Here is a 12,070-nt window from a genome sequence, read left to right as displayed (position 1 = left end):
TCCTTCTCCTTCTCCTTCTCCTTCTCCTTCTCCTTCTCCTTCTCCTTGCCTGCTGCCCCCAGAGCTTGCTGACGCTGACCCCATCTTCTTCTTTCCAGCCCCCATCACGGCTGCCCGGGTGCTGTGCAGGGCCCAGGCTGCCACCTCCGTGAGTGCCCGAGCGTGGAGCGGCCCTTAGGGTCCGGGGTAAGTCCCATTTTTTTTGGTCAATATATTGCACGTTTTTTCAAAGTTTCTTTTTTGTTTCCTCTTTGGTCATTTCCCCACCCCGAAGGGTCAAACCAAAAACTTTGAAAAACCGCACAGTATATTCAGAAAAAAAAAGGGACTTACCAGCCCCACTTGGGGCCAGCATGTAGCAGCGGGGCTGTGGCAATGCTGCATGTGGGGCTGGGGTGCCCAGCTGGGGTCCCTCCCATTCCACACGTGTGGTCTTTCCCCCGGCCAGCCGCTTCCACAGGGCTTCAGTGCACGCAGCATGGAGACACTGGCAGCCCCTCAGGCACGGGGGCTCGCAGGGCAGAACCTGACTCCCCATTTCCCTCCCCAGGCCAACAGCAGCTGACTGTGCAGAATGTCTCTGGCAACAATCTGACCATCAGCGGCCTGAGCCCGACCCAGATCCAGCTCCAGATGGAGCAAGCACTGGCCGGGGAGATGCAGCCGGGAGAAAAACGACGGCGGATGGCCTGCACCTGCCCCAACTGCAAGGATGGGGAGAAGAGGTGAGCGGTGCACAGAGGGGAGGGGGCTCAGCTCATAGCAGGGGGGGGGTCTGCGCCCATTGCAGGGCTGACGCCTGACCCGCTGCGTTCCTCACCAGGCCTGGGGACCAAGGGAAGAAGAAGCACATCTGCCACATCCCCGAATGCGGGCGGACCTTCCGCAAGACCTCACTGCTGCGTGCTCACGTGCGCCTGCACACGGGCGAACGTCCTTTTGTCTGCAACTGGGTGTTCTGTGGGAAGCGCTTCACACGCAGCGACGAGCTGCAGCGGCACGCGCGCACACACACAGGTCTGTGGCCCTGCATGCACCCCTCTCGCTCCCAGGGAGACCCTCTGAATCGTAGCCCACGCTCTGTGAGGGCTGGGGTGATCTCAGGCTGCCTCGGATTGTCTTTAGGATGTGGTAGAGATACTGGGAAGGGATTGGAAGGAGAGCTGTTGGAGAGGGTCTGGAGGAGAGCTGCAAAGATGATCGGGGGGGTGGAGAGCCTCCCCTGCAGAGACGGGCTGAGAGAACTGGGCTTGTTCAGCCTGGAGAAGAGAAGGCTGCAGGGCAGCCCCATTGCAGCCTTTCAGTACCTAAAGGGAGCCTATAAACGGGAGGGGAGTCAACTCTTGGCAAGGGGAGATAACAGCAGGACGAGGGGAAATGGCTTGAAGTTGAGGGAGGGCAGATGGAGGTTGGGTGTCAGGGGGAAGTTCTGTGCTGTGAGAGCGGTGAGGTGCTGGAACAGCTGCCCAGAGAGGCTGTGATGCCCCGTCCATCCCTGGAGGTGTTCAAGGCCAGGTTGGATGGGGCCCTGGGCAACCTGGTCTGGCATTAAATGGGGAGGTTGGTGGCCCTGCGTGTGGCAGGGAGATTGGAGATTCATAGTCCTTGAGGTCCCTTCCAACCCAAGCCACTCTATGATTCTGTGAACACTGAGGGGCATTTCGCTGCCTTTGGGCTGTCAAGGTCACCATGGGGCTGCAAATGAGACCTGCCACGGGCATCACCACCTCCATGGGAGGTCCCTGTGGCTGTGACTGGTAGCTGTGGGGACACAGCAGGGCTGTGGGTGGTGACAACATCCCCGAGGTCCCCCAGCCCTGACGGCCTCTGCTCTCCCCGCAGGCGACAAGCGATTCGAGTGCGCGCAGTGCCAGAAGCGCTTCATGCGGAGCGACCACCTGACGAAGCACTATAAAACCCACCTGATCACCAAGAACTTGTAGGGCTGGGAGCCACGTCTTGAACAAACAAAACACCCCCCCCCCTCCCCCAATCCTTTGAGGGGCCACGGTGAGGATCCGTCAAGCGCCGACCTGTCACCCCACCGCCCTCACAGCACTCCAGTCTCCCCGGCCGCCCTTTGAGGGCAGCCGCGTCCCCTCCAGCACAGCTCTCAGGGGACGTCCTCTGCCACCGTGTGGGCTTCACGCAGAAGCAGCCCTCGCAGAGGGGCCGATCCCCCTCGTGGAGCCGTGGGGCAAAGCACCCGGCATGGCCCCGGCACAGCGGGGCGCGCAGGGCTCGGCACACCAGGGGCTGCACCCTCCGATGCGGGAGGGCCGAGAACGCCTCCACAGCACATTCCTACTTTATATTTAAAATCTATAAATAGTTATAAATATCTATATAAACCCCTTTGGAAGGTCCCTTTTTTTCTATGGAGATCGTTGCCTTACGTTCCCTGTTCCCGATTACCAACACTGTGTATGGTGAGTGCTTTTTTTCCCCATCTTTATTTAATTGCTCCCTCCTCAGACCTGCCCTCCCCCTCTCCCTTTTCTTTTTCCCCCTTTTCTCCCCCTTTTCCCCCTTTTCCCCCCCTTTTTCCACACTTCTCTCCTTCCCCCCCCTCTCCTGCTTTCTTTTCCAGCAATGAAGGTTCCTTTCACTCTGATTTCTTTCTCACTCCTTTCTGTTTCCAAGTGACGTGGCGTTTTCCCTTTCAATCTTGGGACTTTAATCTCCTTTATGTGCTTCCCCCCCAACCCGGACTGTGTATAGTGTACATTGTATCATAGATTATATTGCTTTTGTGTTTACTGCGTTTAAAAGAAAAGAAAACAAAACAAAACATATGGCTTGTTATTTTTGAGCTTTTAAATTAAAACAGATCCACTTTATTTTTTAGTTGTAACTGCCCACGGTTGTTTTCTGCATTGTGACAGATCTGTTCTAATTACCTGTAACCGGTTGGCCGGTGTGGAGGCAGCCGGGAGCTTTTCTTGCTCAATAAATTTGGTCGCCAGAGGCAAACCCCGCTCCGCCCAGCTCCTTTCCCCGCCTCCATCCCCCCCCGCTGCCCCCAGCCCCGCTCCCGGTGCCCCCGTCCTCCCACCGCATGGGGGCGCTGTGCGCTGCCTGCCCCCGAGCAGGGGTGTGGCCGGTAGGCGGTGCCTCCCTCAGCGCGGCTTCCTATTGGCTCCCAGATGGGCGTGAGGCCGGTGGGCGGTGCCCTCGCGGCGCGCCTTCCTATTGGCTCAACACCTGTGAAAGGGCGGTGAGGCCGGTGGGCGGGGTCGGCCGCAACGCCGCTTCCTATTGGCTCTCTGATGGGCGGTGCCGCCCCGCAGCGCGGCTCTCTATTGGCTGATCTGTGGGGGGCGGGGATATAGCGGAGCGCGGGGTTCGGCGGTGCGCCGCTCGGTGCCGCTCCGCTGCCGTCGCCATGGACCTGGGGCCGCTGAGGATGGGCTACCGCGGGGACGAGGAGGTGCGGGGCGGCCGGGGGCGGCGGGGCCTCGGCACGGGGATCCCCCGACCCTCACATCGCCCCGGTGCCCGCAGGCCTTCGAGGAGCGGCACCTGGCCTCCCGGCACCCTATCGAGCAGTTCGCGGCTTGGTTCACGGAGGCGGCGCGGTGCCCGGCTGTGGGCGAGGCCAACGCCATGTGCCTGGCCACGTGCGGCAGGTGAGTGCCGGGGCTGGGGGCGTGTGGGGGGCCGTGCCGCCAGGCCTTGACCGCCCCCTGCCCGCTGTCGCAGGGACGGGAGGCCCTCGGCCCGTATGGTGCTGCTGAAGGGCTTCGGGCGCGACGGGTTCCGCTTCTTCACCAACTACGAGAGCCGCAAGGGGAGGGAGCTGGTGAGCGCCGGGCTGCGGGCGGGGATCCCGCGGAGCTGTTCCGGAGCTGCGTGGCCGCTGACGGCTCTCTCCTGTTCTCCCTTTCCACGTTTCAGGATGCCAACCCCTTCGCTTCTGTTGTCTTCTATTGGGAGCCGCTCCACCGGCAGGTGTGTGCGTGGTGTGGGGCGAGGTCGCGTCTCCCCCTTCTCCCACCCCTCTTCGGGGCTCTGTGGGATTTTGGGATTCGTGCTTTCAGGTTCGGGCTCTCCAGGTGGGATTTGGCTGCTTGTTGTTCCTTCCTGCTGCGAGGGGCAGGGCCTGTGCAAAGGGAGCTGTAAGGAAGGAGGGAACAGATGCTGAAGCAGGGTGCGCTGGGATAGGACGGGGGGAAACAGTTTCAAACTGAAAGTGGAGATTTACACTGAATATAAGGAGAAGGTTTTTTGCAGCGAGGGTGGTGAGGTACAGGCTGCCTGGAGAGGATGCTCCATCCTTGGGGAGCTTCAAGGTCAGACTGGGTGAGGCTCTGAGCCTGAGCTGTAGGTGTCCCTGTTCATTGCAGCATTGGATTAAATGACCTTTAAAGGTCCTTTCTAACTCAACTCCATGAGTCTTAACAACACAGAGCCCAGACCAGGTATGGGATGAGGAGGTCAAGGGCTTTGGGGGCTGTTGGGCCCCCAGGCAACCAGTGCTCGCCTGTCCCTGCCTTGCCCAGGTACGGATTGAGGGCTCAGTGAAGCGGCTGTCGGAGGAGGAATCGGAGCAGTACTTCCACTCCCGCCCTAAGGGCAGCCAGATTGGGGCAGTGGTCAGCCAACAGAGCACCGTCATCCCAGACAGAGAGGTGAGCAGGGAGGTGGGACCAGCAGGGCTCCCCCCAGCCGCCACGATCCTGCTCTGATTTCAACACCTTCCCTTTCCCTGCAGTATTTGAGGAAGAAGAACGCAGAGCTGGAGGAGCAATACCGGGACACAGCAGTGCCAAAGCCAGCTTACTGGTGAGCCACGCCGGTAGGGAACCGTGGTTCCATCACACCCCGCAGTGCCCCTCACCACCTGCATTTCTCTCCCCCAGGGGAGGCTACATCCTGCAGCCGGAGGTGATGGAGTTCTGGCAGGGCCAAACCAACCGCCTGCACGACCGCATCGTCTTTCGGCGCCTGCAGGACAGCGCAGCCCCCCTGGGACAAATGACCCATCGGGGTGAGGATGGCTGGGTGTTCGAGCGCCTTTCCCCATGAAGCTGCACGTTCCTGGATGCTCTCGCCTGTGCCAAATCCCCCCCACGTGTCCCCCCTGCTGTGTCCTGAGGAGCTGCGGCCTCGCTCTGCCCTTCCCTGGTGGTGCTGGGGGGGCTCAGTTCAGCCCCAGAGAACCCAGATCCCTTTGTGCTCACAGCAGGCAGAGGCGGGTTGGTCCCACAGACCCCTGCTTCCCACTGCCAGCGTGTGAGTAGCAATTGCCCTTGGGACTGGTGGTGTTAATTAATCACGTGAATGATTGTGGAAGGGCACTGGTGAATCCCCTGCCCTCATCCTGCCCTGCTGCTGGGACCAATCATGCCTTGTGTTTTAGCTAGAATCATGCCTTTTTGCTCAGTCGGTGCAATAACTTCTTTAATTGTGGCTCTGATGTTGCTGTGAGTGTTCCTGGCTGGCTGTGTGTCCCATCTCCGTGGGGCTGTAGGACCCCAATCCTCACCCCATCTGTACCAGCGCCGCTCCCTGCCTGTACGTGGAAACAATAAAGTTCGATCAGAGCGGAGCAGTGCAGTGTTTGGGTTAATGTTTACCCAGCAGAGCTGGGCTTGGCTGCTCTTCCCAGCAGATGGTGCTGCCGGCTCAGCCTCTGCTTCTTCTGCTCTTGGGCCGTTTCCCAGTGAAACCAGGCGCTGATAACCTTCCCCCTTTCCCAGCTCCGTGCACTTGTGCACTCAGCCTCTGGCTCTCGGGGCAGCAGGGGGTCAGGAGGGTCCTCACGTGGCTCAGGTCCACCCACATCCTCGTGCTGTGCTGCAGGAGCTGGGAACCCCCTGGGACTGAGCGCAGCCTGCGATGGGAGGTGGCGGCAAGGAGCTGCTGGGCCGAGCCAGGCGGCTGCGTCACAGCTCTCCAGGGTGCTTCCCTGCCCCAGCAGCTCCGTCTGCCCCTCTGCCCCCGTCGCACTGAGTCATGCAGTCACCTTGGTCCTTCCCTGCGCTCATCCCTGGCTGAGTGCCGCCGTGGTGCTCAGCAGTGTAGGGTGGGGTGGTCATTGCATGTCCCAGTGTGGGGCTGGGGGCTCTGCTGGTGCCGGTTCTGCTCTGGGGTGATGCTGGGTGACAAGCACAGCTGCTTCTACCCCCCACTCTAGGCGTCCCCATGGTGCTGGAGCCCAGACGCTGCTGTGATGGGCGTCACCCCGCTGCCCCCCTTCCTCCTTTCACTTCTGGGCAGGAACCTTGCAGCACTGCCAGCATGGGACAAAGAGCACCTTGTGAACCCACGTCTTCAGTGTGCAAACAGCCAGGGCGGGGGCTGCTGAGAAGCATTGGCAAAGGCTTTGTGCCACAGAAACGGGGTTTGGGTCCCGGCGCTTTGGCACAGTTCAGCTTTTACAGTTGTTACAGAGCCGTTGCTTTTCCTGGTGAGTTCAGGTACGCTCTGTGGGCAGGGCAGCCATCCTGGCACCAAGGGGCAGCTCCAGCACGGCGTGGTGCCAGGCTGTGGGTGCTCCTGTTGTGCTGCAGTGGGGCTGGGGGTTCCCTGCGTGCCGTGGGCCCCACTCACAGCACAGCCAGAGCTGCACCGAGAGCTCAGAACGGAGCCCTGGAGCTTCCCCAGACCCTGCAGCTCCCTGGGATTGCCACACACACAGCCACCACGCTCCCTTTGTTCCCAGACCTGCTTTATTCGCAAAGAACAGTTGGAAGACCTCACGAAAGGCTCAGCTTCCACAATAAAAAAATAAGAACAGCAAAAAGAGAAGAGGCTGTGAGCTCGGCTCCCTCGCCACGGTCTGTGAGCAGCTCTCCCCTTCTGGGAGCAAAGAGCAATTCCCGGTCCTGGGCAGCAACGCAGCTCCTGCTGGGAAACCTGGAGCCCTCCCAGCTCCCAATGGTTTCCTCAGCAGCTGCCCATCCTTTGGCCAGGCTTGGCTGCATCCAGCAGTGCAAAGATCAGCACAGAGGGCCGCGCAGCTCCTCTGGCTTTGGGGATGAGCAGGGCTTCGTCCTGGTGTCACCTCTGTGTTTGCTCAGGGCAGCACGCAGCCAAGGGGCTCCAGTGGTCCTGCAGCCAAACTGAGCCCCCAGTGCTTTGTCCTGGGCTGCCCTGTGCCAGCAGGACTCAGCCCAGTGCTGCTCATGGGTGCCCCACAGCACAGCGAGGGGCTGCACGGCGTTGGGGCTGTGCCCTGCAGCGCTCCCTGCCCCATCCATCCCCCCTTTGTCACCCAGTGAGCCAGCAGCCAGCGCCCACCGGGGCTGCATTTAAATAGGATTCTTGCTTTTTTTTCCTTAAATAAAGTCCTATCTGAGTCCGTTTTCCTAACAAAGTGCCATTGGGGGGGGTGCAGCGCTGAGCCCCCCAGCTCTGTCAAGGGATCCCAATGGGGCAGCAATGGGGGTCCATGGGGGGGCAGGATGGACCCGAACTGCCCCCTCCCAGCCTCATTTCTCCTCTCGCTCGCTGTCTGCACAGAGCCCGGGGTTCTCAGCCAGCGTGGGCCTGACTTTCTTCTTCTCCTTGAAGCGGCCGGAGTTGGACACCTTGACGTGTTTCCCTTTGGTGTTTTTATCCACGATCTTCTCCAGGCGGGCGGCGAAGTCGGGCGTCCCTTCCTCAGCTGAACCCTCGGGGCCATCGCCGGCGTGGATGTCGGGGCTGTCATACAGCACCTTGGGCATGGATTTACGCTTCCTCAGGAAGGTCAGCTTCCACCAGCTGTGGCTCTCAGCCATGACTGCGGGGCACCTGGGTGGGAGGTGGCAGCGTTACGGGGCCAGGAAGGGGAATGGGGAAGTGGCAGGGGGCAGCGTGACGGCACAGCTCACCCAGCCGCATGGTTTCCCTCTTTGCTGTGGCTGAGGTGAGCACAGCAGGAAGGGGATTCCCAGCCCTCCAGGCCCCAACCTGGTGCGGGGACAGCAGCCCTGTGCCCACACAGTGCCTCCACTGACCCTACAGAATCACAGAATGGCCAGGGTTGGAAGGGACCTCAAAGATCGTGAATTTCCAACCCCCCCTGCCACATGCAGGGCCACCAACCTCCGCATTTAATACCAGACCGGGCTGCTCCATTCAACCTGGCCTTGAACATTTCCAGATCCTACAGATCAGACCCCATCCCACATCCCAGCTCTGGCACCCGACACAGCATTGTGCCTCCACTGCTGCTTTTGGAGTACCAGGCCAGGGGGGAAAGGCCACCACATCTCACAGACCCTGGCAATGGAGACGTGGCCATGAGAAGCTCCCAGGACAATTTGCTGTCACCTGGATATGGCCACCTTGGGGCCTCAGCCATCCCGCTCCCACCGACAGCACCGTGATGCCCTACCTGAGCTTCCTGCCCCGCTCAGCGGCCTGGGGACAACGTGGGGCCCCACACCTGCTGCTGCCCCGCTGCTCTGAGTCAAGGTGAACCCGAGAGCAAACCACTCCTGCTTGAGCAAACAGCGGGGCCGGGCCAACGCTGTGCTGAATATTCATGACGGGGAAGTGGTGGCTGAGCCATGGGGTGGCACTGGGAAGGACCCCCCCCCACCCCGTCCCTGTTGTCACATTGGATTTGGGAGTGCAACCGGGGATTGGAAGGAAGCATGGAACCCTCTCAGTGCCCAGCACAGAGCAGGGTGCCATGCTGTCATCTCTATGGTGTGGGGGCGCGGGCTATGGGGACACGACAGGGCCGGCACTCATGGGGCTGTGGGATATGAGGATGCAGCTGATGGGGACATCGCACGGACGTGGCTCATAGGGACATTGCAGGGTCACCACTCATGAGAACGTGGCCCGTGGGGACACACGTGGCTCGTAGGGACACTACGGGGACGCGGCCCGTGGAGGAGTGGCTCATGGGGACACAGCTTGTGGGGACGCGGCCATCGCGGTCACCTCTCGTGGGGACACCGCAGGACACGGCGCAGCCCCGCATCGCACCGCGCATGCGCTCGCCTCTCCTCCCTCGGCCATCGGCTGCGCCCCGCCCTCCCGACAGCTCCCTGCTCCCATTGGTAGAGCGCCGCCACCTCTCCGCCAATCGGAGGAGCGGCGCGTGGCACTGTCCATCAGCCGCGTCCTCCGGATTGGAAGCGGGGCGGGACTCACGGAGCATTGAGTTTCTGGATTGGCTGCCCCGTATAGTGCGCGGCGAGGATTGGCTGAGGTGGAGGGGCGGGGCCAGGCGGGGGAAAGCGGAAGCGGCGGCAGCGAGCGGCGCGCAGCAGGCGGGATGCAGGTGGGCAGCGGGACCGGAGTTCAGGGGTCAGAGGTCAGGAGTCAGAGGTCAGGTCTGTTCCCTCCCGCAGGCCTCTCCGCGGGACTACCAGGATGTGCCCATCGACATCCAGACCGGCAAGCTGCTGGGTACGGCGGGCTGCGGGCAGTGCGGCCTCCTCAGCTCCCCGTGCTCCGCAGCTCGGGCCGCTCACCGCCCCCCCTCCCCCCCACAGACTGGTTGGTGGACCGGCGGCACTGCGGCCTGCGCTGGCAGGCCCAGGTGAGCGCCGTGCGACAGAAGATCGAGGCTGCACTGCAGGACATGCCCGAGCACGAGGAGATCACACAGCTGCTGGCGGGCGCCGGTGAAAGAAACCTGAACGACCCTTCACCCTGCTTCCCCCCCCTCCCCGGGCATCAGCCCCGTGACAGCGTTGTCCCCCCTCTCTCCTCTCTGCACAGCCATTCACTACTCGCACTGCCTCCGCATCGTGGACATCCTCAGGGGCACCGAGGCCTCCTCCAAGAACCTCTTTGGGCGATACTCATCCCAGCGCATGAAGGTGAGCAGGGATGGGGACGGGTGCCCCGCTCCTGTGCCCTCCTCACCCTCTGCTTCCCCCTTCCCAGGACTGGCAGGAGATTGTGGCCCTTTATGAGAAGGACAACACCTACCTGGGTACGGCTGCGAGGTGCCCAGGGAGGGGGTAGGACGCAGCGCGCCATAGGGGACCATCGCAGCTCCTCATGGTTCTCCCACCCCACAGCTGAGCTCGCTGCCCTCCTGGTGCGTAATGTCACTTATGAGGTCCCTGCACTGCGCAAGCAGATCACCCGCTGCCAGCAGGCCCAGCAGGACCTGGCCCGCCGTGAGGAGGAGTGCCAGCTGGCAGCTGCTGAGCTGCGGGAGCGCTTCTATGCCTCCTGCAAGCAGTACGGCATCACTGTGAGTCCCCTGGTGCTGTTATGGGACCCCGTGTCCTTTTGTATGGGGAGAGTCACCCCACGGCCCCCTGACCAGCTCTGTAAGCAGTCCAGAAGAAATTCGGCTGTGTGCCTCCCTGCCCCAATGTGTCCCTGCTCCATCCACAGGGGAGCAATGTGCGCCAGGAGCTGCTGGCCTTGGTGCAGGACCTGCCCTCGCTGCTCTCTGAGGTTGGAGCAGGAGTTGGTGCGCTTTCTGTGGCCATCGAGCTGTACCAGGCCTGCGTGGAGTTTGTTTGCCAGAGGTGGGTGTGGGGGCACTGCTGTCCCTGGGGGTCTCTTAGCAGCACCCCGGTAGGGAGGGGGAATCGCGGCCTCTCCATCTGCTGCTGATGTCCCTATGGCAGCTCAGAAGGGCCCGTGGTGCCCATGCTGCGGTACGTGGGGAGCAAAGGCAACACAACCGTGTATGAGTGGAGGACGGGGTTTGAGCCAGCGAGGGTGGAGAAGCCAGAGGTGCAGGTGGTGCCGGAGCAGCCAAAGGAGGACACGGTATGGTGCTGCAGTGCCTGGGGCTGTTTGCTGCAGCTGGAAGGGAGCCTGTGTCCTTTGGGTTTCAGAGTCCCATTGCCCTTTTTGCTGCAGATTGACTGGGGAGACTTCACGCTGGAGCCGATCGGTGGGGGTGACGCTGACAACATTGCTGCAGGTGGGGAAGCCCAGGATAATGAGATCGACTGGGGCATCGTGGTAGAGCCAAGCCCACAGGTGAGTGCTGGCTGCTTGCTCCTGGGGCCTGGCCCCATGCCTGGGGCTGTTGCAGGTGCCCTGCAGTCACCAGCCATTCTCTCTTTCATTGCAGGACAGCGGCATTGACTGGGGCGATGCTGAAAGCAATGAGGCACAGATTACGGTGTTGGAGGATGGCTCTGAGGGTGAGTATGGTCACAAAGGGGACGGGTGGGTTCCGGTGTGTGGAAACCACAGAGTTCCCTTCCCTGCTGACCCCTTTCGTCCCCCAGAACTTGAGGCAGTTGCCCGTGGCTCCGATGCCCTGACGCTGCTGGAGAATGCTGTGACACGGAACCAATTCATTGATGAGCTCATGGAGGTGAGCAGCAGCAGCGCTGGGGCGGCTCAAGCACAGGTTGGGTTTCTGGCTGCCCCCTTTTTCCCCCCCCCCCCCCTCCCCACAGCGTCCTTTTCCCCACAGCTGGAGCTGTTCCTGGCTCAGCGCCTGGTGGAGATGGAGGAGGAGGCCGATGTCCTGGCTGCCAGCCAGTTCCAGCTGGCCCCTGCTGTCCTGCAGGGCCAAACCAGCACCCGTGTGGGCACACTGCTGGCCAGCACCAGGGCGCTGCTGGATCAGCTGAGCACCCGCCGCATGCAGCATCTCTTCATCATCCTCGCCTCCCCCAGGTCGCCTCACTGGGAAAATTTGGGGAACTGGAGGGCTGGGGAGGGCAGACTGGGAGGATCCTGGAGGTGAAGCAGGAGCTGCTCTCCCTGTACAGGTACGTGGACCGTGTGAGCGAGATGCTGCAGCAGAAACTGAACCAAGCAGAGCTGCTGCTGGCCAAGCGGGAGGCACTGAGCCGGAAGCGGCACGAGGCTCTGACAGAGCAGGGTGTGCTGGAGCCCAAGCTGGATCGCCTGCAGGAGCGAACCCGGGAGCTGCAGCAGCTGGTGAGGGTCCAAGCAGGGCTGCCCCCGGCCTCTCCCCTGCTGCACGCCCTCCCCTGACCTTGGGCTTTCTCTTGCAGATCGAAGCTGACATCTCCAAGCGCTATGGCGGGCGCCCGGTGCATCTGATGGGGGTCTCACTGTGAGCTGGAACCTCCAGTGAGGTCCTGCTGCCCCTTAAACCCCCCACCATGGTAGCGTGGCTTCAGCCTGGGGTTTGGCACTGCTGAATAAAGCTGCAGCTGTTCCCCATGCA

General features: G+C 61.7%; 4 protein-coding genes across 12 annotated transcripts in view; 3 read left to right on the top strand and 1 right to left on the bottom strand.

Moving 5' to 3' along the window:
- SP2 (Sp2 transcription factor) overlaps nt 1-2,509 on the top strand; it is a 9,522-nt gene extending 7,013 nt beyond the window's left edge. For 6 of the 7 annotated variants that reach the window (XM_042894387.1, XM_042894384.1, XM_042894389.1 and 3 more), the window contains 3 exons: nt 551-725; nt 824-1,017; nt 1,843-2,509. In XM_042894387.1, coding sequence (XP_042750321.1) covers nt 551-725; nt 824-1,017; nt 1,843-1,943 — 470 coding nt within the window. In that variant the 3' untranslated portion in view covers nt 1,944-2,509. Of the gene's footprint in view, nt 1-98; nt 187-550; nt 726-823; nt 1,018-1,842 lie in introns of those variants that run through there. The other variant, XM_042894390.1, reaches the window with a different exon arrangement.
- An 831-nt stretch (nt 2,510-3,340) lies between these two features.
- Nucleotides 3,341-5,546, top strand: PNPO (pyridoxamine 5'-phosphate oxidase). 2 transcript variants are annotated; one of them, XM_042894378.1, is made up of 7 exons: nt 3,341-3,430; nt 3,505-3,629; nt 3,703-3,802; nt 3,898-3,951; nt 4,503-4,631; nt 4,715-4,785; nt 4,863-5,546. In XM_042894378.1, exons 1-7 carry the CDS (start codon nt 3,386-3,388, stop codon nt 5,026-5,028), a joined length of 690 nt encoding a protein of 229 aa, XP_042750312.1. In that variant the 5' UTR covers nt 3,341-3,385; the 3' UTR covers nt 5,029-5,546. The 2 variants fall into 2 exon arrangements, with proteins under 2 accessions (XP_042750312.1, XP_042750313.1); XM_042894379.1 differs by lacking the exon at nt 4,503-4,631.
- A 1,110-nt stretch (nt 5,547-6,656) lies between these two features.
- Nucleotides 6,657-8,408, bottom strand: PRR15L (proline rich 15 like). Its single transcript, XM_042894383.1, has 2 exons — nt 8,327-8,408; nt 6,657-7,740 (listed from the first exon to the last, which is right to left on the bottom strand). The coding sequence occupies exon 2, from the start codon at nt 7,725-7,727 to the stop codon at nt 7,437-7,439; it is 291 nt and encodes a 96-aa protein (XP_042750317.1). The 5' UTR covers nt 7,728-7,740; nt 8,327-8,408; the 3' UTR covers nt 6,657-7,436.
- Nucleotides 8,409-9,183: 775 nt separating this feature from the next.
- CDK5RAP3 (CDK5 regulatory subunit associated protein 3) lies at nt 9,184-12,070 on the top strand. Of its 2 annotated transcripts, XM_042894380.1 has the most exons (14): nt 9,184-9,226; nt 9,297-9,354; nt 9,441-9,572; nt 9,670-9,770; nt 9,838-9,886; nt 9,975-10,153; nt 10,300-10,436; nt 10,539-10,683; nt 10,777-10,899; nt 10,994-11,066; nt 11,154-11,242; nt 11,345-11,550; nt 11,646-11,817; nt 11,895-12,070. In XM_042894380.1, exons 1-14 carry the CDS (start codon nt 9,221-9,223, stop codon nt 11,958-11,960), a joined length of 1,536 nt encoding a protein of 511 aa, XP_042750314.1. In that variant the 5' UTR covers nt 9,184-9,220; the 3' UTR covers nt 11,961-12,070. The 2 variants fall into 2 exon arrangements, with proteins under 2 accessions (XP_042750314.1, XP_042750315.1); XM_042894381.1 differs by lacking the exons at nt 9,184-9,226; nt 9,297-9,354; nt 9,441-9,572 and having other exon boundaries at nt 9,740-9,770; nt 10,544-10,683.

This window comes from Lagopus leucura, unplaced genomic scaffold, assembly GCF_019238085.1.
Source record: "Lagopus leucura isolate 7727_CA_CO unplaced genomic scaffold, USGS_WTPT01 188-2_obj-0_obj, whole genome shotgun sequence".
NCBI classification, from domain to species: Eukaryota; Metazoa; Chordata; class Aves; order Galliformes; family Phasianidae; genus Lagopus; species Lagopus leucura.
The sequence above is the reverse complement of the archived record's forward strand: the minus strand, read 5'-3'. Positions and strand labels throughout refer to the sequence as shown.